This window comes from Sus scrofa, chromosome 8 (genome assembly GCF_054392235.1).
Source record: "Sus scrofa isolate SSC_HxYL_T2T_F1_AM1 chromosome 8, Sscrofa_HxYL_maternal_Yorkshire_Landrace_v2.0, whole genome shotgun sequence".
In the NCBI taxonomy this organism is placed as follows: domain Eukaryota; kingdom Metazoa; phylum Chordata; class Mammalia; order Artiodactyla; family Suidae; genus Sus; species Sus scrofa.
Window position 1 is genome coordinate 76,094,290 of NC_139390.1, and position 24,320 is coordinate 76,118,609.

Below are 24,320 nucleotides of genomic sequence, written 5' to 3' on the forward strand. Positions count from 1 at the left end.
TTGAATTATTTAATTAATGACTACTTTTAAAATAAATTAGTGCATGTAGTTAATTTCATACAAAGCCTGGTTATCTTTTTTTTTATGGCCTTATTAACTTCTGTTGTACAATTTAGGGAAAAGTCACTGTCTTGAATATTCTGCAGTTTGAGAAGAATATATGTTGTATTTGCACAATGGAATGAATTGCAAGTTTTCCGCCCCCTTCCACCCCGAAGAGGTCTGCGTCCTTGAACATAAAATACAAATAATCCCTGTGGTTAATTATTAGCAAGTTGTCCCATCTGCAATGTAAGGAAATAAAGTAACAGATATACCAACAAAAGATTACTAGTTAACAGGCATTGTTAGAGAAGAGTATAAAAGAATTTCAGCATGTTTTACAATATCCTTCCCCCCGCCTCACCACCGACAAGGAAATAACTAGGAACCATGAAGTGGGTGGTATCAATTTTTTTAATTGTTCTACTAAATTTTACAGAATCAAGAACAATGCATGAAAATGCATATGGAATAGGTAAGATAGTTTGTACTTTTCTGTCTTTTTTTCTATATGAAAATTCTTAAATTTACGTTTATTATTTTGATTTTTTAACATACTTACTGTTCCACATAGAGGAAAAATATTTAATTAGTGAATATAGTTAAATGAATGATAAAACTTACATCTTTACAAGAGTACAAGAGTTTTACAAAGTCGTGGCGGTACTTAATATACCTATGTTTTAGTCAATGGTTCCAAACCATTGGAAGATGTAAAATCTGGCTTGTAGTGTTAAGTCTACTATAAATGATTCTTGTTAACTTTATTTCTTAGTTTCCTAGTTTCCTCAGGTACAAAATTAATATCTTTAGATAGATGATTCCTAATGTCTTCTCAGTTCTAAAATTGTAGAGTTTTAACTTAGACACAAATATTTACAACAAAGAATGATTACTTTCCTGATTGAAGTTGAAGACACCATTTCTCATGAAGTTTATCTTGCTTTCCAGCTTCCATATTGGATTCTTCCCAATGTTCTGCAGAGATGAACTTAGTTGACCTGTAAGTTTTGCTTGAATAAATGCATTTTCAATATGCAGAGCAATGAAAATTTTAATTAGGTAATTAAATGAAATTGGATCACCCTATGAGTTTTTAAAAGTACAAATTAGACAATGTCAAGAAAAGTTATTTACACTGAATATCAAATTGATATTGAAGAAGTTGAACTGTTGGCCTGTGCCTTGCGAATCCATGAGACAAACAAAGTCATAAAGAAGAATAATGTCTGATTGAAGACAACTATATATGAATTCAGGAATTTTTCTCATCAATACCAGTAGGATGATATCGTATTCTCTATTCTGAATACACTTCATCCTAGTAGCAAATAACAGGAGGTAAAAAGTTCTAATTTTGGTTATTTGCAGAGGGTATGCTCTTCTCTTGAATGCTATCTTTCTGTTTCACGCTTCTGAAGTTTCTAATAAGGAATTTAAAGTTGTTGGAGTTCCCATCGTGGCGCAGTGGTTAACGAATCCGACTAGGAACCATGAGGTCGCGGGTTCGGTTCCTGCCCTTGCTCAGTGGGTTAACGATCCGGCGTTGCCGTGAGCTGTGGTGTAGGTTGCAGACGCGTCTCGGATCCCGCGTTGCTGTGGCTCTGGTGTAGGCCAGTGGCTACAGCTCCGATTCAACCCCTAGCCTGGGAACCTCCATATGCCGCGGAAGCGGCCCAAGAGATAGCAACAACAACAACAACAAAAAGACAAAAAAAAAAAAAAAAAAAAAAAAAAAAAGTTGTGTGTTACCAATGCTGCTTGCATGCAGAAAGCTGTGAAAGCAATACTTTAGGTCAACCCACGATCAGACCTTGATTGTGCCGGGACTCCACACAGGCAGGGGTCTAATGACCAAGTCTTTGCTCAAAAACCAACCATAAAAATATAGATATCTTTAATTACTGCCACATTGCAGTGGGTGGATGACCACAAAAGGAGGAGACACCTTTTTTTTTTTTTTTTTGGAATGGTACACTTTAGTGGATATAGTTTATTGTACAGAAATATACCTCAGTAGAGCTTTTTTTAAACTTGAAGCATAGTTGATTTACAATGTGGAGTTAGTTTCTGCTGCACAGCAAAGTGATTGTTTTATATATATATGTGTGTATATATATATATATATATACACACACACACACACAATGTGCATATATATATTCTTTTTTGTATTCTTTTCCATTGTGGTTTATTACAGGATATTTAATACAGTTCCCTGTGTTTTACAATAGGACCTTGTTGTTTATCCATGGAGCCACTTTTATGGGAAACCCACTCATGTTCATTTTTGACAGATATATGTATATTTATGGAGGAAGGGGACGAGAAGAAGACTGACATTTCTTCCTGGGTGGCTAGAATTCCACATACATTTTTAGCAAATGTCATCCCTAAATAGGTCATAACCTAACAGACAACAAAACAAGCAAAAAATAACCTTGAGAAAAAGAAGCTTGATACGTCTGCTCCTTAAACATACATACATGTTTTTGTTTCAGAGCTACCATATTTTTTGCCCAGTTTGTTCAAGAAGCCACTTACAAGGAAGTAAACCAAATGGTGAAAGATGTATTGACTGTAATTGAGAAATCCACTGGCAGTGAGCAGCCTGCAGGATGTTTAGAAAACCAGGTAAGTGAATAATAATAATAATAAAAAGCACTACGATATTTGACCAGAACTCAGCAAGCAGAATAGAAGATGCAGGGATGGCATGAAAAACAAAGACTTAATTATTTGAAGACTTGTTGTATAAAATTAGGATTAGCTTAATTCAGATATACTGGAGAGACCAAAGGAGAAAACAATGGGTATCTATTGTAAAGAGACAATAGGAGCCTGGTGACCAACAGCTAAGTTCTGAAATAAGAGTATCTGGGTGACCATGGGCATATAACTTAACTTTGAGCTTTGGTTTCTTTATCAATGAAATGAGGGATAATAATAGCTCCCAATTCTGAGTTGTCATGGAGATTGACGGGATAATAGTAGTAGCAGTTAATTTTTATTAAGCACACAATGCGACAGGTTTTATTCTAGGGAGTGTTACCTACCTATTGATAACCAAAGTATTTTATGACTGGAGCATAGCACTGATGAATTGGAATGTAAGCCCAATGAGCCAAGATACCCTGGCTGGGACTTATGGGCAGAATATCAGCATTGCTTGCAAATATTAATTTATTACAATAATCCTAGGAGATAGATGCTAATCTTCCAGTTGGGGAAGTTGAGGTACAGAGAGGTTAAGTAATTTTCTTAAGGGACCTCAGAACCAGGATTAAATTTAGGTCATCTGACTCCAAAACTAACACCCTCAGTGGCTTCATTACACTATACTCTGTGCTGTAGTGAATGTGAGATGCATAGCATAGATTAGGGAGGCGGATCTAGCAAACGAACAGCAATAACAAAACATAAAGCCCATTTAAATTTGAATTTCAGATAAACAATAAATACTTTTTTAAGTATAGGAAATCCTTATGTATATCAATCAATAATAGTTATTATTGTTTATTTGATCTCAATGTAGAAAAGAACTAGGAACTTTTTAATGATTAGAGGTACCCAATGATGGAACAAAATGCCCAGAGAATCCTCTGTCGTGGTGGGATTGATGAACTGGTCAAAAGACAATGTAGCTGGCATATTGTAAAGGAGATGCCCTTTTAAAGATATAAAGTAATTTACAACTCTGAAATTGATGATTTAATAATTAAACCCCTGTTTTGCATCTCTGTTTTTGGCTTGCCCTGATAGTCTAAAAACATATTTAAAATAAACAAAATGCATTATGTATTGCAACTTTACATCCAATGAGGGGTCTTAGATGATGCTACAGATTCATAATTAATCATTGTAAACTTAGAGGTATGATTTTTATGTGGATTGGAACTGGATTTCTTAGTAAAGATGTCCAGAATTTTCTAAATATTAGCAGTCACAAATGCCAAATAAAATTTTCTTGAGATGAATGAAACGCACGTATTCCTCAGAGGGATTCTTTAGACCAGTGGTGTCATCTGATTTGGGTAAAATTAAGGCAACAGGGAAGGATTTTAAACATTTAATATGTACGTTTTAGCTAAGTCTATAATTATAACCTATGAAAAGTAGTTGACGCCATTTTAATTCCATTTAAAATTATTTTGATTTTTATCTGAAAATAATATCAAATTTTAGTTCAATGTCTTATCACAAGAATATTGCAAAGAGTATCTATGTTTGAAATGTGGTTTGTATATGAAAGGAAAGCTTATATATCATGGAACCAAATTGTTGATAGCGTAAAAGGGAAAAATAAAATAGTTCAAATTTTTGAGGGGGAGGAACAAAATATTGCACTGTATTTTCCCTCTTAAAATAAAATAATTTGTCTAATAGTCATGTGTATTACTTAAGGTGGAAAACTAAATTCCATTTCCTGAATACATCAGAGGAGGCTATGGCATCAGGTTGAAACTAAATATCCCGGAATTTGTAGGGGGAATTATTTTCCTAACCTACATTTCTGATTTGGTGTATTAGAAAACTTCTTATGTGTTTTACAGTATTTTTAGGTAAAGTTAGTTGTCTTGTATTAAAGATCAATCTTTCTTATAGGTATCTGTCTTTCTGGAAGAAATCTGCCATGAAGAGGAAATTCCTGAGAAGTATGGGCTTTCACACTGCTGCAGCCAAAGTGGAGAGGAAAGACATAACTGCTTCTTAGCGCGCAAAAAGGCTGCTCCAGCATCCATCCCACCTTTCCAGGTTCCAGAACCCGTCACGAGTTGTAAAGCATATGAAGAAAACAGGGAGCTGTTCATGACCAGGTAAGGCTCCAATTTAAAGGTGGAGTTAGACCCCAGAAAGAGAGCAGCACCAAGCAGAATCTAGAATTTCTGCAATTTTCGGGTGTACGCTAAACCATGGAGAAGTAGAACTAATGTTTGATGTGGCAACTGCTGAGGTCCTGCGCTACAAAGTTAGGTGAGCACCCTTAAGTATAGCTTTGTCTCCACAGCACGTAGATAGATGCGGTATAGACCACACAGCAGACCCGCCAGTGGTTCCTTGTTTTTTCTCTTTTAGGCGCTTCACTTTAGCTTGCACAAGAGTATATATGTATGGCACAAAATAAGTCCTCCCAGAGCCAAACATTTGGTGTTTTGTGTTCACCAAATTGCCTGGAAATATAAAATGCTAGAGATCTAGGCATGTTTAAGATACATAAAAATATCTGGCATCAGTGGAGCACTATGGTGTTGCAAGAACACATGTGCTTGGCACCCATGATCAGATTAATGCTCACAAACAGCCTTTCCAGTCTCCCTGTCCTCTTCTTCATCATTCCTTTTCTTCTTCCTATTTTGCAGATGAGGAATGGGAAAGCTAGAAGGTTCAGACAATTGGATGAGGGCACACTGCTAGTACACTCCCAGGCTGGGTTTTGAACCCAGGTTCTTTGTTGGGGAAGCCTGTGTCAAACTCTCAATCACTTCTTTCTTCCATGTTGCTGCCTAATGCAGAGAAATATAGAGCTTATCCTTAGAACATCTCTGCTCTGGTGACTTCCCAGGTGGATAATCTCATTTTGCAGTGATGAGAAAATAAAAGAGTCCATCTTTCTGTTTTACTTAGTGGAGATGTGGTCTCACTGACCCTGGAAACATGTCTTGGTAGGCTTATTGGAAAGGACATTTTAATAAGAATCATAGTCAGTGTTTCTGCCTTGTTTGTTCTCATAGTAGAATGTGCTATTGGCTGTTAGATTTTTCTTTTTCCTGGGGGATCTTTAGTGAGAAAAATTTTGATGGCAAGTAGAAAAGAGTATGACTATTTTCTGACTCTTGAAACAATTTCTGAGTCCAGTTCCAAGCAGTAGCAGTCCTATTTTTATGTTTGTAAATCTTACAGCTCCTTTTCATTTCACAGGTATATCTATGAGATAGCAAGAAGGCACCCCTTCCTGTATGCACCTACGATTCTTTCTTTGGCTGCTCAATATGACAAAATAATCCCACCTTGCTGCAAAGCTGAGAATGCAGTTGAATGCTTTCAAACAAAGGTATTATATTCGTGGGGCTCTAAAATGGATACTTCAATCTGGCTATGACTCAACAAAACACAAAGTCAAAAGTGGAAATATGCTTGGTGTGCAGAGTATCATTTTCAGAATAGAGCATATTTCAGCAGTTTGCTACTCTTTGGGCTAAAATAGCTGGGTTTGCTGTTTGCTTGTTTTTTTTAAAATTCATTCCTTTATCCATTCACTCATCCAACAATTCTTTTGTTATTAAGGAAGTGAGTTTAGTGGGACAAAGATAGAGGTGATAACAGAAATGGAAGAGGAGTAAAAGGTGAAGGAAGGAAGCGAAGGAAGGTGGAGTTGAAGGAGTGGGAGGAGAAGAGAAAGCATCGAAGAGAGAAAAAAGTGAAAGAGAAGTAGAATGAATGCTTTGTAGACATTATTTCTTTGAAGCCTTAGAACAAATTTGAGGTGTGATTATCATTGCCATTTAACAAACAAGGAAACTTAAGTTTAGAGAAGTGAATAGATTTCTTAAATTTGGACAGCTAGAATAAATATATATATTTTAAAATATAAATATATATATTTTAAAAACAACCATTTCAAAATATTTTCTTTAACATCATATTTCCACGGACAAGTAAGCTAGCAAACACACATGCACCAAGGTGCCTTTCGAGAAGATGCTCCTTCACCCCCACCCCCACCCCCACACCAGGGTGAACGTGAGATTGAAGAAAGGAATACAGCAGATGGTACAGATAGAAAAAAAAATTGATAAAAATTGATAAAAATAACCATTGTTCTCGGTTATTTTCCTAGGTCACCACAAATCATTTCAGTGCAAATAATTAATTTTTCCTCTTTTCCATTAAATCTGATAGAGGAAAAAATCCTTTTTCTATATTGAAATATGTATTTTTTGGTTTTTAAATTTTTTTAAACATAATAATTAATTACTTGCTGCCTGAAATCCTACAACGAAAATTTCCTAGGAGTTGTGACTATTCCCAGAATGTCTGACTGTGATGCAATTTTATTTTTTTTGAGATGGGGCAGAAATGCTCAGGCTTCAATTTCTTCAAAATTACAGTTGTTTATTCATTACTCCAAGTATGAAAGTTATAATATTTTTGTTTCAAGGAATTAAAAAAAAATAAACCTGCCTGGCATACATGTATATAAACCCACTTAAAAGAAAGAATGAATAAATTTCTGTGAAAGTATATTGCACTTATAACTTTTAATAAATTTTTAATAGAGTTTCATGTTTTAGCTGTATCTGTTGTTTTTCTATTTATTGGAGCGTATAAAGGAAAATACATCATTTCTTGACACCTTGTTTTTTTCTATCTAGGCAGCATCAATCACAAAAGAATTAAGAGAAAGCAGCTTGTTAAATCAACATATGTGCACAGTCATGAGACAATTTGGAGCCCGAACTTTTCGAGCCATGTAAGTCTAAGCTCTGTCTAGGGAAGAAGGTGAAATCTTGGAACTACTACTTTGCAGTTTGAGTTCATTTTTCTCATTGCTGCTACCCTGGAGAATGAAGTTTCCTTTGATGAGAGCTAATGAGATTAGAATTATGAAATCTTAGGATTGGGAGGAACAGATCAGTCTGCTGTCTGACACTTATTTTTTTTTCTTTTTAAAAAATTATCAGGAGTTCCCATCGTGGCACAGTGGTTAACGAATCCGACTGGGAACGATGAGGTTGTGGGTTCGATCCCTGGCCTTGCTCAGTGGGTTGAGGATCCGGCGTTGCTGTGAGCTGTGGTATAGATTGCAGACACGTCTCGGATCCCACGTTGCTGTGGCTCTGGTGTAGGCTGGTGGCTACAGCTCCAATTTGACCCCTAGCCTGGGAACGTCCATATGCCGCGAGAGCGGCCCTAGAAAACGCAAAAAGATCAAAAGAAAAAATATCATTATAGTTGATTTACAATGTTTCTTCACGTGTATTTAGAAATGTAGGTAAATAGGATAACTCTCTGAAGTCAGAGACCCCTTAATGAGTGTTAGACAAGGTCTTAATGAAAAATTACTTGGAGAAGACTTCAGAGCTTTATCCTATTCATCTGCTCTTCTAGATAATGATCCAGTTCTGGACTGCGATCAAGGTATACCTCATAAAGATATGACATTTTCCTAGATTCTCCACAAAGCAGACTAGCCTTCCTCTAAGGACATTATTTACTATTTGCAGTCCATAGGTGATTAAAGTTAAATGTTCTGAATTGAAGAGAAAATCCGTCTTCATCAGTAGCAGCAACGATACCAGTTGTGATAGGAAGTAGTGGTCTCGCCTTGACCTTTCTTAAAACTTAAATGAAATAAGCAGAAGTAATAAGAATTTTTATTTCTTACTTCCTTTTTGGGTCACACCACATGTCTTGGTGTAATGACTAGCATGAATGTTCAGTCTGCTCCACATGCTCATATTATTGATTGGCACGTAGGCACCCTGCCCATACTCTCAGGTTTCTTTCTGCCCAAGTAAAAAATGATTATTGTTCTCATAGAATTGTCCATTCTTAATTGTTTATCCTTTTTAATTTCCCCCCACTCACTCACAACAGTGATCCCAAATAGTCAGCATCATGTTGAATAGCAAAAATATTTCGTTGCGATTCACAGGAACCACTTGTAGGATCCACTCGCATTTTACCAAGCCCCTGCCTTGAATGATTGGACTAGAATTGACAAGGCTTATAACACTTTCCCTTTTCTTTTTAAATAAGAATACTTTGGGATTTCCCATCGTGGCGCGGTGGTTAACGAATCCGACTAGGAACCATGAGGTTGCGGGTTCCATCCCTACCCTTGCTCAGTGGGTTAATGATCCGGCGTTGCCGTGAGCTATGGTGTAGGTTGCAGATGCAACTCGGATCCTGCGTTGCTGTGGCTGTGGTGTAGGCTGGCAGCTACAGCTCGGATTAGACCCCTAGCCTGGGAACCTCCATATGCCGCGGGAGCGGCCCAAGAAATGGCAAAAAGACAAAAAAAAAAAAAAAAAAAAAAAGAATACTTTGGTCCTTTCTACTTGGAGCTGCCACTATATTAACACTCTGTAAATGTTATTTGATTTTGATAATGAAGATTGATTTCTAATTCTTCTCCCCCATCCCAGAACTGTTACTAAACTGAGTCAAAAGTTTCCCAAAGCTAATTTTACTGAAATTCAGAAACTGGTCCTGGATGTGGCCCATATCCACGAGGAATGCTGCAGAGGAAACGTGCTGGAGTGTCTGCAGGATGCGGTGAGGAGTTTTTCCTGCCTCCTCTATCTCCACCCACTCTCTTTTCTTTCTTTCTTCTTTTTTTTTAATTTCTGCTTTTTATTTTTCATTTTTTTTATTTTTATATAATGATTTTCATCTTTTTCATAACAGCTGGCTTACAGTGTTCTGTCAGTTTTCTCCTGTAGGGCTCTCATTCTAAATGGGAGAAGGCTGTCTGCCCTGAGTTGGTCATAGGATGTGGTAACTAGCTGATGGATTGAAGTCAGATTTCTTGATAATAAAACTTAACCTGTCTTTTGTTGACTCTGCCTTCCGCTTAAGGGATGAGCTCCTCTTGATAGACCAGTGCCCATTCATTCTTACTTCTAAAGAGGATGCTGATCTCTTGGGAGGCCTCCGCATAGAACTTGAGGAGTAGACTCTTTACTTTTCATGTATTTGTTTTTCCCTCCATTTGTTCTTTCATTTGACAAATATATATTGAATACTTTCTTTGTTCTAGCCTCTGTGTGGGATACCTTTTAGGAAGTCACAAGCTGACTTCTAGGAGCTTATAGTCTGATTAGGGACTGTCTTTTGTTTACTGTTATATCCATAGGCCACCAGCACGATGCCTGGCACATGGAAAGCCCTCTGTATTATATTCATACAGCTATTATGTGAATAGAATAAAATAACACAAAATACTGTTTTACAAGGTAAGAAGTTAGCCATCAAGGGAAGGTATGAATAAAGAGCTCTAAAGGAATGAAAAACCACAATCAAAAAACTCCAACAACAGACTCTTCAAGCATGCAGTAGTCAGTTGAGATTTAAGGCGTGTGGCATTGGTCTATTTGGGGCCAACCCTAAGTGACCCGTATATTGTGCAAGAGGTCCGTTTATCTCCAAATTACTCCCTCTCTGGTCCCCTGTGACGGATCTTTTTTCATGGAAGCTCAAAAATCACTGCTCCTAGATATTCAGATGGCTTAAAACCAAGGCTGGAACATGGTTTCCAGAAGGTTGAAAGTGAAGATAAAATGCTCATTTCAGCCCAGTGCACCGCAGTGTGGCTGAGGTAGACTTGAAGGTCAGCAGGAAGCCGGGGAGGAGACCTGAGGCTGAGTCTCTGAGAGCAGGCAGAAAGCCTGGAGTCAGGGAACGAGGAACTGTCTGCTTCAAAGACAGACCTTCCTATTTCATTGATTTTTGCTTACAGTAGCATTTACCTTCATATTGGGGGTGGTACTAAGAAAGATTTTGCTTTGCTTTGAGGACAGTTATGTTGGTTTTAGTTGACAATTTTACTAATTTGTAGAGTATTTAAAGTTTAGTTTTTTCAATGTTTGGAGTTCATAACTACCCTTTTCCTTTGAAGTGGAAAACATAATTTCAGCATGGTATATAAACTGGATTTTAACGACTGAATAATGGGTTCTAATTGCTCCTGCTGAGAGTGCGCAGAATTTTCAGTCATTTTGCAGGGATGCCTAAGCTCTGCTTCTTTCTGGCCGCTTTCGTGCACTATTTCATTATCTATAGACTGCCCTCTAGAGGTTTCAGCGGCTTACTGCAGATTGTTTGGTTAAAGATGAAGGAGAAGGTTTGCTCTCCGGGTTGTGACAATCAGCAGAAGATATTTAGCTGCACATTTCAATACTAGTCGAATGTATTAATGTGTATGGCATTTGGCTTGAGGAGTACATTTCTCTTTTGTTTTCAAAAGCTTCTTATTAGAATAAAATATAAGGTTTTAACTGGCAACTGTGAAAAGAAGCATCGAAAAAACATGGCTAGGTGGAAAGGTCTGAGGAAAGGTAAAATATGGAGAAAGCACTAAAATGGGAGACAAGGTAAATGTTTTCTTTGCTTCTTCCTTCCTTCCTTCTTTCCTAGAACTGGTCATGAGCTCCTGAATTAAAGAATAAATGTTTAAAACTTATACTTTCTTTTCCACGACAGGAAAGAGTTGTGTCCTACGTATGTTCTCAACAAGATACTCTGTCAAGCAAAATAGCAGAATGCTGCAAGTTGCCCACCACACTTGAACTTGGTCAATGCATAATTCATGCAGAAAATGATGACAAACCTGAAGGCTTATCTCCAAATCTAAACAGGTTTTTAGGAGAGAGAGATTTCAACCAACTTTCTTCAAGGGAAAAAGATCTCTCCATGGCAAGGTGTGTAAATGTATGTTCACATAGGTGAAGATTATTATGTAACTGACAACTTTGTGTTGTTGAAATGGCTTCTAAACTCAGTGTGAAGGGTAATGCTAGGATGTTCTGAGCCAAAGTATAGTTAAGCAGATGGCTAGGCAATAAGAAATGGGATCTATGTTGTACTGATAAGACTTTCACCAGTATTATTATTTGCTTGTTTATGAGAATGAGCTTTGTTTTGTTTCCATTTCTCTGAAATCAGAAGCAATGTCATACCCATATGGATTACTTGGGTAAAGACTACTACTGGGCTTCCAAATAGGATATGGATATTTTTGTAATAAGAAGGGCTTATAGTCAAGAACGTGCCTTTTCACTACATGTCTTAAAACCTTTCTCCCCAATGATGACTCAGTAGATTATGCTAGATGGAAGGACTTTCGGGAATAGTTTATTTGTTATTTATTGAATACACATTTTATTTTTGTAAGGAAATCCAAACATGCTTAGAGACATTGCAGTATGGTAGTTTGATGTAATGTAATTGACAGGACATGTTCTCATTCTATTATTTGCCTTTAAGGGGAGCAGGCAGTTAAGTGGATACATTTTCCTTTGTTGTACAGTGTGTATCAGTGAACATTGTTAGAGGAGGGATTTGTGTGGTGCTGAGGATAATTATACTTAATGGTTTCCAAAGGCCTTTCTAAATTTGAGGGCCTGCTTTTAATGTAGTAATAAAAATAATGGTGCAATTTTCTTTTTAATATTCCTAGAGGCTAGGATTCTATTGTTGCATTAAAATCAGACATGCACACAGTGTTTGCACAGCTAAATTAAATTATGCAAACAAGAACAAAGTCCAGATTTCAGAAACACATATTGACGATATTATTGGTAGCAGAATTATGACCTATTTCTACAATCTGGGAATATAGTTAGCAAATTCAAGGATTCTCTTTGAACTTACACATTTGTACAAAGCTAATTGTTTACTTAATAGAAGCTAATTGTATCCAAAGCTAATTGTTTACTTAATAGAAGTAGTTCTTCAGTTGGAAAAGTTCTTTGCAACAGGAATTTTCTCAGGCGAGAATGATTTTCCCCCAGACACTTTATATGGCTTTTTTCACCCAAGTTTCTCTTTAGGAAGAGCTACCCAAAGAGACTTTTCTTGACCACACCCTCTAAATTGTGTCACCTCTTCTATCTTCCTTTATTTCTCTTCAATGATTTATCACTACCTAAAATAAGATGACCTATTTCTTGTTTGTTTCTGTCTCCCTATAATGCATGCTTCTGAGAGGTCAGACATTTTATCTTATACATTATTTAATCCTTACTGCTTAAAAAATGCAGAAAGTAGGCAGTGTAGAAACATTTGTTGGGTGGATAAATTGAAAGTTCATAATTGAAAAGGCAAAGTGAAGAGTGTAAAAGAAAACAAAATGCCATTTTAGAACCATTTGAAGGATCATAATTTTTGTTAATAGTTTTGCTATGCATTTAGTACAAATCATATTTGATTTCTAGGTTTATTTACTTGAATTTTAACTTCTGCATGTCATATGACACCAAAGTAATTTGTCTCTTTAATGCTAGTAACACGGTATTTTTTTCCCCCACAAATTTCAGGTTTACTTATGAGTACTCAAGAAGACATCCTAAACTTGCTGTCCCAGTAATCCTAAGAGTTGCTAAAGGATACCAGGAGTTATTGGAGAAATGTTCGCAGTCTGAAAACCCTCTTGAATGCCAGGATAAAGGGGTAAATAGCTCTAGCTTTGTAGGGAGGATCTGAAAAATGACATTAATATCATACTTTAAAAGTCCTGTTTGGAGTTCCCATCATGGCTCAGTGGTTAATGAATCCGACTAGGAACCATGAGGTTGCGGGTTCGATCCCTGGCCTTGCTCAGTGGGTTAAGGATCCAGCGTTGCTGTGAGCTGTGGCATAGGTCACAGATGTGGCTCGGATCCCCAGTTGCTGTGGCTCTGGCGCAGGCCGGCGGCTACAGTTCTGATTAGACCCCTAGCCTGGGAGCAGTCCTAGAAAAGGCAAAAAAAAAAAAAAGTCCTGTTTGTCTGAAAGAATATAGTTACTAGTAAGTAGTTAGTTCTATTTACTAGCTATCTAGCTATTAAGTAGTGATTAACTAGTATCAACAACTACCAGATTATTTTAAAAATAAAAATGTTAACCAAAAGTTCTTTGATACACAGAATAAAAACAAGATCGATTTTTTGAATAGCTCCAGAAAGGCAAGGATTTTGTATGGAAAGAACTGTGATTCTTTACCCATCAAATATCTTGGCGAGTCACAAAGTTTTAAACTTAATCCCCCCAAAGTCCATTTGTTTTAATTCTCACAATTCATCTTTAGTTAAAAAAAAAAAACCTCTCTAACAGTGGTTTCTTTAAGATTGGTATCATCATAGAATAAAATATTACCAATCAATTTTTACAAAGAAAGTTATGTGTCCAGAAAGAGGAAAAAAATATATAGAATAATGCTTGTATTTTCAGGAAGAAGAATTAGAGAAATACATCCAGGAGAGCCAAGCACTGGCCAAGCGGAGCTGCGGCCTCTTCCAGAAATTAGGAGAATATTACTTACAGAACGCGTATGCTTTTTTAAACAGTATTTTTAATGATTTAAACTTATTAACTGATGAGGGAAATACATGTCTGAATTGATCACCCCTGGCCATCGGAATTTCAGCCCCTATGTTGGATTGGAGGTCAGTAATCTGATCACCTAGTTTCCCAGTGAGCAGGTACCGTTCCCACCTCCCTCTCTTAAGGAGGAACAGATGGCTTGTGAGACCTGACTTCTGGTACTGGCTTTGGGTTCCCCAAACCATGCAGATTTTTGCGGCAAAACTATCCATTCTGTCATAATCTGTTGTAGTTAAAGTACCAAGGGATCAAAGTTAGTATCCATGAAAGTTTTGTGACTGGGACCAGGAAATAAATGTCCAACATTTATTGTGATCTTTTAGTGTAGCAGGAGTGTAGGGAGTGGGCGTCACAGTAAATGCACCTAAACATTGGTCCAGACCCCACATGGATGAAACAAATGAGCTGACATCATGTCTTTTGATGGCAAGAGAGGGTCTTTGAGAGGGAGTGAGAATCTGGAAACTCATGAAGGACTCAGTAAGATTTGGTGAAAAATGCTTCTTTCAGGTTTCTGGTTGCTTACACAAAGAAAGCCCCTCAGCTGACCCCCCCTGAGCTGATGGCCTTGACCAGGAAAATGGCGACCACAGGAGCCGCTTGCTGTCACCTCAGTGAAGACAGGCAGTTGGCCTGTGGTGAGGGAGCGGTGAGTGTTTTGTTTAGTCCCATCTTGTTTCTGCCCTGTTCAACGTGAAGTCGCTTTATAATTCCCATTTATGTGAAATGGTAAAAACCAATATGGAGGTGGCTTTCCTGGACTTGTTTGATTAGTTTTGGTGGCAGGGGTGTGAGAACTCCATTCTGAATGGTTGGCAGGTGGGCAGGCTTCCTGTCTTCCTGGAATGGCTGGTGGACGTTCACTGGGTCTATTCAGCAATGTCTGAGCAAGATTTATGACAGGAAAGACAGGAAGACCGACGCGTCACGCAATTCACGATTTCACCAGATCCCTACTGTCATGTTAAAAAAAGAAAAACTTCAACTTCGACAGATTACAATTCACCCTTTTATTTTTAGTCATACCTTTTTGTCTTTTGTAGTTTATTTTTTTTAATGATGATGATATTAGGGACAATTTATTCACTTTGACTGGGTATAGGATACAAAGCAGGGTAAATCCCACATTGTGAATAGTAAAATGACTTTTGAATTAGTAATACCAACAGTATTTACTTCTTAATGTCACCAGTGTCCTACATAGGATTACAGGTTGAATTTTTTCATTATTTTTTCCCTTAAAATCCCAATTATGAATAAGATTGTACATTTTTCCCCCTCTTTTTGGTGACAGGGAGTTATTTGCTAGTCTCATGTCCTGGAATATTTTTGTCAAAGACTAGACGCGAAGGGAAAATTTCCTGCAATTAAGCATTATGTGTATCACTTACTGAATTCCACATGTTGGGAGGGTGCAGGGACTCAGGATGCTGGCGTGGTTCTGGGGTGAAGATTCTGGAGGCCTCTTGCCTATATTCCCATCCCCCTTTCACCACTTGTCAGTCTTGTAACCCTGGGGAAGCTCGTTATCTCACTAAGCTTGAGCTTTTTCAGCTGACGTGTGAGAATACAAGCTGTGCCATCCTCACAGGATGGGTGTCTTGAACCGAGTGATCATGCGACTCACTCAGTATGAGCCTGATACACTGCATGTGCACACAAAGTATGTCAGCCCTTATTACAAGTTAGTATTAAGAGCTTAAGAAATATCTCTCCAGTGTGGATGATGGGTGGATTCTACACTAGGAAAGAGTTAAGGACACACACACACACACACACACGTCTTACTTCTTTTCAATTAGTACTATACATTAGCTGTATGTATGTATGATGTGAGAAGGTTAGGTTTGTGCTATTCTCACCTTTAGAAAGAGATTCTCTGAATCCCAAAATTAAAATGGAAAGCTCAGCTAGAGTGTCCTGTCCTCCTGGAATGGCTGGTGGATGTACAAGCCACATATTGATTTCCTGGGTCAGCCCTTACTTTTTTTTTTTTTTTTATATATACTCTTTACTCTTTGAAGAGAAGAGTCCTCCTGGAATGGCTGGTGGACGTACAAGCCACATATTGATTTCCTGGGTCAGGACAGAGTTTTTCCCTTGCAAAAGGATGTATGTAACTGAAAACGCGTGTCAAGGAGCTGACTCAAATTGCTGAAGGGGTTGCCTTCAGCATCATCTGTGGAACATCAGTCACTAAATGCTGAAGTTTATCCCCAAACAAATGGGTAAATAAGAATCTATGATGAGGGAGTTCCTGTTGTGGCTCAGCAGAAACAAATCCAACTAGTGTCCATGAGGATGCGGGTTCAATCCCTCACCTTGCTTAGTGGGTTAAGCATTGGCATTGCCGTGAGCTGTGGTATAGGTAGCAGACATGGCTCAGATCTGGCATTGCTGTGGCTATGGCGTAGGCTGGCAGCTGTAGTGCCCTGGGAACCTTCATATGCAGTGGGCATGGCCCTAAAAAGTCAAACAAATGAGGACAACAACAACAAAACCAAAACCAAACCAAAACAAAAAGAATCTGCGATATGGCAGCATATGCTCCTGCACAGACAGCAAATTTTCCTGTAGTAGTAATTATAAATTACTGGACATGAAACACTATTGCGACAATTTTCCTGAATCAATTCCATGGATAATGCTCCATCTCCTTGCTTTCTTCTTTCTCATTCTCCTACTTAGGCTGACCTTATCATCGGGCAGTTGTGCATCAGGCACGAAGAGATGCCCATAAACCCTGGTGTTGGCCAGTGCTGCACCTCTTCATATGCCAACAGGAGACCATGCTTCAGCAGCTTGGTGTTGGATGAGACATACGTGCCTCCGCCATTCTCTGATGACAAGTTCATCTTCCATAAGGATCTGTGCCAAGCTCAGGGTGTAGCACTGCAAACAATGAAGCAGCAGTAAGAAACTGTTACTTGTTAGCATGGAGAAGACTGACAATGCTAAGCAGTGGTTGAGATGTCACTTTACACACCCAACACTCTTGGGCTCACTAGGAGAACATTATTACATCAAAGCACCTCAAAGTAACTCTCAAAAGAGTCTTGTCTCAGTGTCTTCCTAGCCTCTAATCTGGAAAAACTCTCCAGGACAGACAGTTTCATGATTGTAAAACTAGTCTATTTTAATTATTGTTGTAATGCATTCTGGGATTGAGGGAAAAGGGGAAAGCCGTTTGGGGTAATTAAGATATGTCTCTGGAGTAAGTCTTATGTACTTCCATTCTAAGCCTTGAAAAAAAAAAAACAGCCCTTACTTTTTTTTTATATATATATATATACTCTTTACTCTTTGAAGAGAATAATCATAATACTTATTCAGCCATGAATTATGGGCATTAGGAAATGGAATCCACATTTCAGTTCATTGTGGGAGGCAGTCTGTAATGGTGAAGGTCAGGCAAGTCAGTGAAACTCAGGTCCTGCAAATTCCCATGCATTTTATTTAATACTTCCATCCTTTGCAAAATATCTGCCTTCATTTTGGAAAACCCTTGTTTCTCTGTCACAATCTGAGGCATGTTTCAAGATACATCGAGAATGTGGCCTCCTCTGGCAAGCCTTCTCTATTCCTGCAGTCAACTTTGAATATATTACTAAGTGAGCAGTATAGGTAATTAGGACAGGCGGTGCTCAGGTAAGGGTGTGATAATTGTGAATGCCAGGCTTTGGAAATCGGGGCTTTTGAGCATAGATTAAACATATCTTAGAGGAGAGAACTGGAAAGGATATTTTAGGAAAATAAGAAAAAGACTGTGTTTCACTACATATGAATACGGTGGACTGTAAAACAGTGTTTCATCTATAATCTGCCTAAATTCAGACTAGTTGATTAGTTTCAGATGTACAAAAAAGTTAATTAGTTATACATGTATATGTATCCATTCCTTTTCAGATTCTTTTCCCATATAGGTTATGACACACTATTGAGTAGATTACCCTGTGCTATAATAGGTCCTTATTACTTATGTATTTTATATATAGTAGTGTGCATATGTTAATCTCAAACTCATAATTTATCCCTCTCCTAGTGTTTCTCCTTTAGTAATCACAGGTTTGGTTTCAAAAATCTTTGAGTCTATTTCTGTTGTGTGAATAAGTTCTTTTGTATCATTTTTATTAGATTCCACACATTAGTAATTTCATATATTTGTCTTTTACTTACTACACTTAGTAAGATAATTTCTAGGTCCATCCATGTTGCTGCAAGTGGCATTATTTCATTCTTTTTTATGGCTCAGTAATATTCCTCTGTATTCATGTACCACATCTTCTTTTATCCACTCCTCTGGACATTTTGGTTGCTCCAATGCCTTTAGCCTGAGTCTTTTTAATGAAAGTATTAGACAAAATCTATATGGTAAATCTGGTGATGGGTTGATGGGATGAGGGTTTTGGGTGAGGCTGCTAGGGCTCTAAAAGTTCTCTACCAGGGAAGCTTTAGAAAAATACCATTGCACAGCAGACTTCTCTTATATATTGTTTTGTTTTAAATCATAGGTTTCTTATTAACCTTGTGAAGCAAAAGCCACAAATAACAGAGGAACAACTTGAGGCCGTCATTGCAGATTTCTCTGGTCTACTGGAAAAGTGCTGCCAAGGCCAAGAGCAAGAAGTCTGCTTTGCAGAAGAGGTATGTGCAGCTCATTTTTATAGTCAAAATACTTGGTGTGGAGTTTTCTGTAATTGAATAATGAAAAGAATATCTCACTAATTTATACTTTTTAAATAATGACAGATATTTATATTTCATTTAGAAATAAATGTAAAGACTTTAGGTTTAAAAAATAATTACAGTTTTCTCACCAAATATTAGAAATAAGTATAATTGTAGAATACATTGTGGTCATTAGTAATTTTGATTTATTTCCTAGTGGAGAAAACTATACAGTGAACATATAATTAACTGATGATGATTTAGGAGTTTCTAGCCTAAAATTTTTCAATTCAGCTCAATGGATTAAAAGAATTTAATAGCAAATTAACTGTGCAAGCAGGCTATTGGGGGGAATATTTATAGAAAATATATTGAACTCATTTAGGAGCAAGCCTTTGAATATTAACAGAGTAGCAAGTAGGAATTATCTTAATATAATTATTTAGTAGTTTTAGCTGGATTTGTAAATTGGCTACATTTTGTAGGCTTTTAGTTTGTATTAGGAAATACACTTGCATATAGCATCACTATTTAAAAAAGATATCCTATAATTCACCCTTTTGGCCAATTTTATTGAATTATCTCATAATATAAAAGTTTAGATGTTTTGTTATATGAACTCCAAAGATATATGATATTTAGAAATGTCGAGTTTTTCAATAGGTAATATAATAAGGTATGCTTGAGTGTGTATTTATTAGTATGTGTCTGTGTCTTTGGTAGGAGGGAATGGGCACAGAGAACCAAATCAGATATAACAAAACTGATAAAATAGGTTTGATGAAAACTATTTCTTGTGAATATGATACAAAAAGATTAATGTCCTCTGTTTTGAGAAGACACTCATCTACATGAAGAGGACACGTGAAATAGTAGTGCACAAGTATTTTCTCTGCAAACCTTTTAATTTCCATGGTTGACTTGTGGATTAAGGGGAGATATGGGATGAGGCTTGGTAAGCATTTGGAGATTGATATACAAATACAATATCTTTTTTTTTTTTCATCTTTTTGCCTTTTCTGGGGCCGCTCCCGTGGCATATGGAGGTTCCCAGGCTAGGGGTCTAATCCAAGCTGTAGCCGCCGGCCTACACCAGAGCCACAGCAACACGGATCCGAGCTGCATCTGCAACCTATACCACAGCTCACGGCAACGCCGGATCATTAACCCACTGAGCAAGGCCAGGGACCGAACCCTCAACCTCATGGTTCCTAGTCAGATTCGTTAACCACTGAGCCACGACGAGAACTCCTAGAAATACAACATCTGTTGTTGATAAGAATGGAGGTTTTTTTTTCCTCTCTGGAAGCCAGCTTATCCTAGCTTATTGGCGTCAGAGATATATATCTTTATTTTTAACTCCATTAACCTATAAATTTATGAATTCACCCTTAGCTAGGAGAGAATTAAATGTATGACTGGTACAGTCATCTTTTTTTATCTGATAACACGTATTTATTTTTATTTCTTCATATTTTAATTGAAGTCTAGTTGAGGTATAATAGTATATGTTACAGGTGTACAATATAGTGATTCATAATTTTTAAAGGTTATATTCCATTTGCAGTCACTATAAAATAATGGCTATATTCCCTGTGCTGTAGAATATGCCCTTATAGCTCATTTTATACATAAGAGTTTGTACCTCTTACCTCTCTACCCCTGTATTGTCCCTCCCACCTTCTTCTCCCCACTGGTAAACACTAGTTTGTTCTCTACATCTGTGGGTCTGCTTCTTTTTTGTTGTATTTGCTAGTTTGTTGATGATTCTTATTTATTTTTAATTTGCAGGGTCCAGCACTGATTTCAAAAACACGTGCTTCTTTGGGAGTTTAAATTACTTCAGGTAACAAAACATTCAGACAAGTCTAAATATGTTGATTCTCCTCAAATATGTCTCCATGGTGAAAGGCACCCTAAGAACTACCATTAAATACTTTTCTTAAAAATAAATGCAGTTCAATAAAAAAAGTTTATTTTATTTATTTATTTTTAAATGATTTTTATTTTTTCCATTATAGTTGGTTTACAGTGTTCTGTCAGTTTTCTACTGTACAGCAAAGTGACTCCATCACACACACACACATATAACATTCTTTTTCTCACATTATCCTCTGTCATGCTCCATCACAAGTGACTAGATATAGTTCCCAGTGCTATACAGCAGGATCTCATTGCTTATCTACTTCAAATGCAATAGTTTGCATCTATTAACCCCAGATTCCCAGAAAAACTTGGAACAAAACAGTGCCCATAATTTTAAATTAGTGACTAAATAAACTCAAAATTCTTTTAGAATATTTCCAATGCTTCCGAGAATGCCATCAGAAGAGCTTCCTATCTGTCTGTACATGTGATCTTTTCTTAAAAATAAATGCAATTCAATAAGAATATTTATTTTAAAATCTTGTAACAAAATTATGCCCACAGTGTTACATTAATGATTAAACTAATCCAAAATTCTTTTTTTTAATTTTTAATTTTATTTTTTCCAAAATTCTTTTAGGTTATTTCAAAGGCTTCAGAAAATGCCATCAAAAGATCATCCTATCTGTATTTGCTGTTTATCTGATATAAAACAATAAAATCAGATACTTTCTGCATTTATGAATTTAATTAGTATTTATATTTTTGTTGCTATTACAGGGGGAAGAGAAGAAGACAGGTCTTTATGGTTTGGTGTGAACTTTTCCTTTTAATTCTAACTGATTTATGCTTCTTGTGAATTAAAAAAATGATGAAGACTTTTATGTGGGATTTCCCTGTTATAGAAATAAAGTATCTCCAAATGCTTCCTTTTTCCTAGCCTGCTTATTTATGAAAACAGAGATAATTTCTTTGAATACCATTGTCTGAAGCAGATTCTGATCAAAAAGCACTGAATATTAGTCCTTGTGGGACATTAAAGCCGCTCAAGAATGGATTTATGACACTGAAGGCAGGATTATGTGGTGAACTAAAAAAATGTTCCCAAATGAAGCACTTTTTGGTGCTGTCAGGGCACATTGTATTAAATGACCACTTAAGTATTCTAACAGAGAAATTGGCCTTAAGAAAATATTCTGCTTTTATAGGATCCATCAGGAATGTTGCTATTCAAAACTTAATGTCTACTTTTTTCTTAGTCTTGTTCAGTTCTGTATTCATAGACCTTTTAAAACATATGTTAACTGTGCTGCAATGGTTTCGATTGAATGTAATTAACATTTTCATCAATTAATTTTTTTATTCTGCAAGTATTTATTAGCACTCACTATATCCCAGGTCCTGTTCTGGGTGCAGTCACTGTCCTTCAGTTTCTCCAGTAAAGAAGGAAGCAACTAAGAACAATGCAGAAAGATTAGGGCCATTACAGAGAAGGTAACACATTGTTGAGGGGATCAAAGGGTGGGAGAGACCAGTTTTGACTGGGGGAAGTCAGACTGGAAGAAACAAACATCTAAGAAGCATCTCAGAAGAAGAGCGGACCTTCCTCAGTTCAAGTAGAGAAGAAAGCAAATACACCAAGGAGGAAAGCATGGCCTATGAGAAGACACAGTGAATGATTTCAGGGGAGTACGGGGTGGGTAGGAAGGATATGGATATGGAAGATCAAGCAAGATATGCCAACTATGTAGGATTGAGTAGAGTCTCATGGGTTTTATTCCAAAGGGTTTGGACAATGTCTTATAGGTAAGAGAGGACCAAAGTAATATCTAAGCATAGTGGTTAGTTTTTAAGAAAACTCAGGAGCTGTGGAGAATGAGGGGTAGGGGCAGGGGAAAGAGTGGAGAAGGTTAAGGTCTGTAAGCGGAGATGAAAGGATCAGTCCACAGTAGGGAGGCTGCTTTCTGCATTAACTTGGAAGAGAAATCTAAAAATTACATTTATGCTTCGGCTTCTGCCACAGAAGAAAACATTCGCTCAGAACAATAAAATGAACTTTCAGTTCTAACTCAATTGCTTTGCCCTTTACATTTTTCTTTCAATTCTGTTGCAATATCTTTGGGCTTTGCCTGGTTTCGGAAAGATATTAACTTAGAGATCACAGCGAGATAAAGTAGAACTCAACGTACAAGCATTTAATAAGAAAATAATTTCCTGGGAAGTGCAAGAAGATAAAACTGGAAAATTTATGAGCCATATGATATTTCATCAACATATATAAAAAAGTGATTGGAAACCCTAGGACAAATTGACACAAATACAATAATAAATTGGAGATTTTAGAACATTTCTACTTAGAAAAAACTAGTTAAGCAAACAACAGATAAAGACTCAAAGTAGAAACTTTTCTAGTCAAGCTTACCAGTGACTTCCATGCTGCGAAATCAATTCTCAGTCTTTGGGGAGAATGTGACACAATTGATCACTTCCCTTTTCCTTGAAACACTTTTCTTCTAGGCTTCTGGATTTTTTTTTCTCCAGTCTTATTGTCTGCATCTCCTTAGTCTTCTTCATTGCATTTTCTGCAAATCTTGGACCTCTGAATGTTGGAGTGTCCCAGAACAGCTCTTCCTGAATCTAAACTCTCTCCCTAGGTGCTCTCATACACACTTGGTGCATGAATACCCTCAAGATGTTGACAACACATATTTATATCTCCATCCTGGATTTTCCCCCTTAATTTCCGGGCTCTTGTATCAGCTTTCTCCCTGACATCTCCATGTTGGTAATGCAGAGGCAATCCAAACTTAGCACATTTTAAACTGAATTCCATCCCATCCCAATCTGTGTCGCCCTCGCCTTGTCCATCTTTCTGTTTGCTCAACCCAGAAACCCTAGAGCCTTCTATAGTTCCTCTCTTCCATATCAGCCCTGCATTCAATCTCTGAGCAAAGCCTACCTTCAATGTGCATCCAGAATTTGATTCCTTCCGAACACATCTAGTACAAGCCGCAATCATACCACATCTGGATTATTGCAATAGCTTCCTAATTGGTCTGCTAACAAGCCCCCTTGCCTCACCCCTGGCTTTAGGTTCATCTAAATACATTATGTTGCTTTTCACTTAAAATCTCTAGAGGCTTCCCACCTCATTCAGAGTAAAGACCCCACAGTGACTCACATGATGGTAACTTTCTGTCCTTTTCTCTTTCTTCTTTCCCACTGAATCTCTTTGCTCAGGCACTGTGGCCTCCTTGATGTTCTTTTAAGTTGCCAGCTCTTTTCTTGCTAAGAGTGTGGCCCTTGTGGCTCTTCCTGCTTGGAAACTGTGCCCTCAGATATGTGTGGGCCTCACTCCATCACCTCCTTGGCTTCTACTCATTATCATCTGCTGGATGAGAAGTCTTTCTGGACTGTTCTGTTTTAAATCATACACTTACCCTTATCTCTCACACCTTATCCCTCACACCAATGATCACTAGCCATACACCATACATTAGATTTTATTTATTTATTTATTTATTTATTTATTTATTTGGCTACACTTGCAGCATAAGGATGTTCCTGGGCTAGGGGTCTAATTGGAGCTGCAGCTGCTGGCCTGTGCCACAGCCACAGCAATGCCAGATTTGAGCTGCCTCTGTACCACAAGACAGAGC

The 24,320-nt window shown here is 37.3% G+C and overlaps 1 protein-coding gene across 2 annotated transcripts; it reads left to right on the plus strand.

Moving 5' to 3' along the window:
• The first annotated feature begins 387 nt into the window (after positions 1-387).
• Positions 388-21,587, plus strand: AFP (alpha fetoprotein). 2 transcript variants are annotated; one of them, XM_084970989.1, is made up of 15 exons: positions 388-517; positions 994-1,045; positions 2,544-2,676; positions 4,648-4,859; positions 5,962-6,094; positions 7,416-7,513; positions 9,192-9,321; positions 11,248-11,465; positions 13,083-13,215; positions 13,975-14,072; positions 14,638-14,776; positions 16,816-17,039; positions 18,639-18,771; positions 20,587-20,641; positions 21,302-21,587. In XM_084970989.1, the coding sequence occupies exons 1-14, from the start codon at positions 433-435 to the stop codon at positions 20,629-20,631; spliced, it is 1,833 nt and encodes a 610-aa protein (XP_084827115.1). In that variant the 5' UTR covers positions 388-432; the 3' UTR covers positions 20,632-20,641; positions 21,302-21,587. The 2 variants fall into 2 exon arrangements, with proteins under 2 accessions (XP_084827115.1, NP_999482.1); NM_214317.1 differs by having other exon boundaries at positions 406-517; positions 21,442-21,587.
• Positions 21,588-24,320: the final 2,733 nt, after the last annotated feature.

Excerpts from the sequence above, each read along its gene's own strand:
- AFP (XM_084970989.1), top strand. The coding sequence starts at position 433 with ATGAAGTGGGTGGTATCAATTTTTTTAATTGTTCTACTAAATTTTACA. Across the intron at positions 9,322-11,247 it reads TGGAGTGTCTGCAGGATGCG|GAAAGAGTTGTGTCCTACGT; the intron begins GTGAGGAGTTTT and ends TTTCCACGACAG. Across the intron at positions 18,772-20,586 it reads AAGTCTGCTTTGCAGAAGAG|GGTCCAGCACTGATTTCAAA; the intron begins GTATGTGCAGCT and ends TTTAATTTGCAG.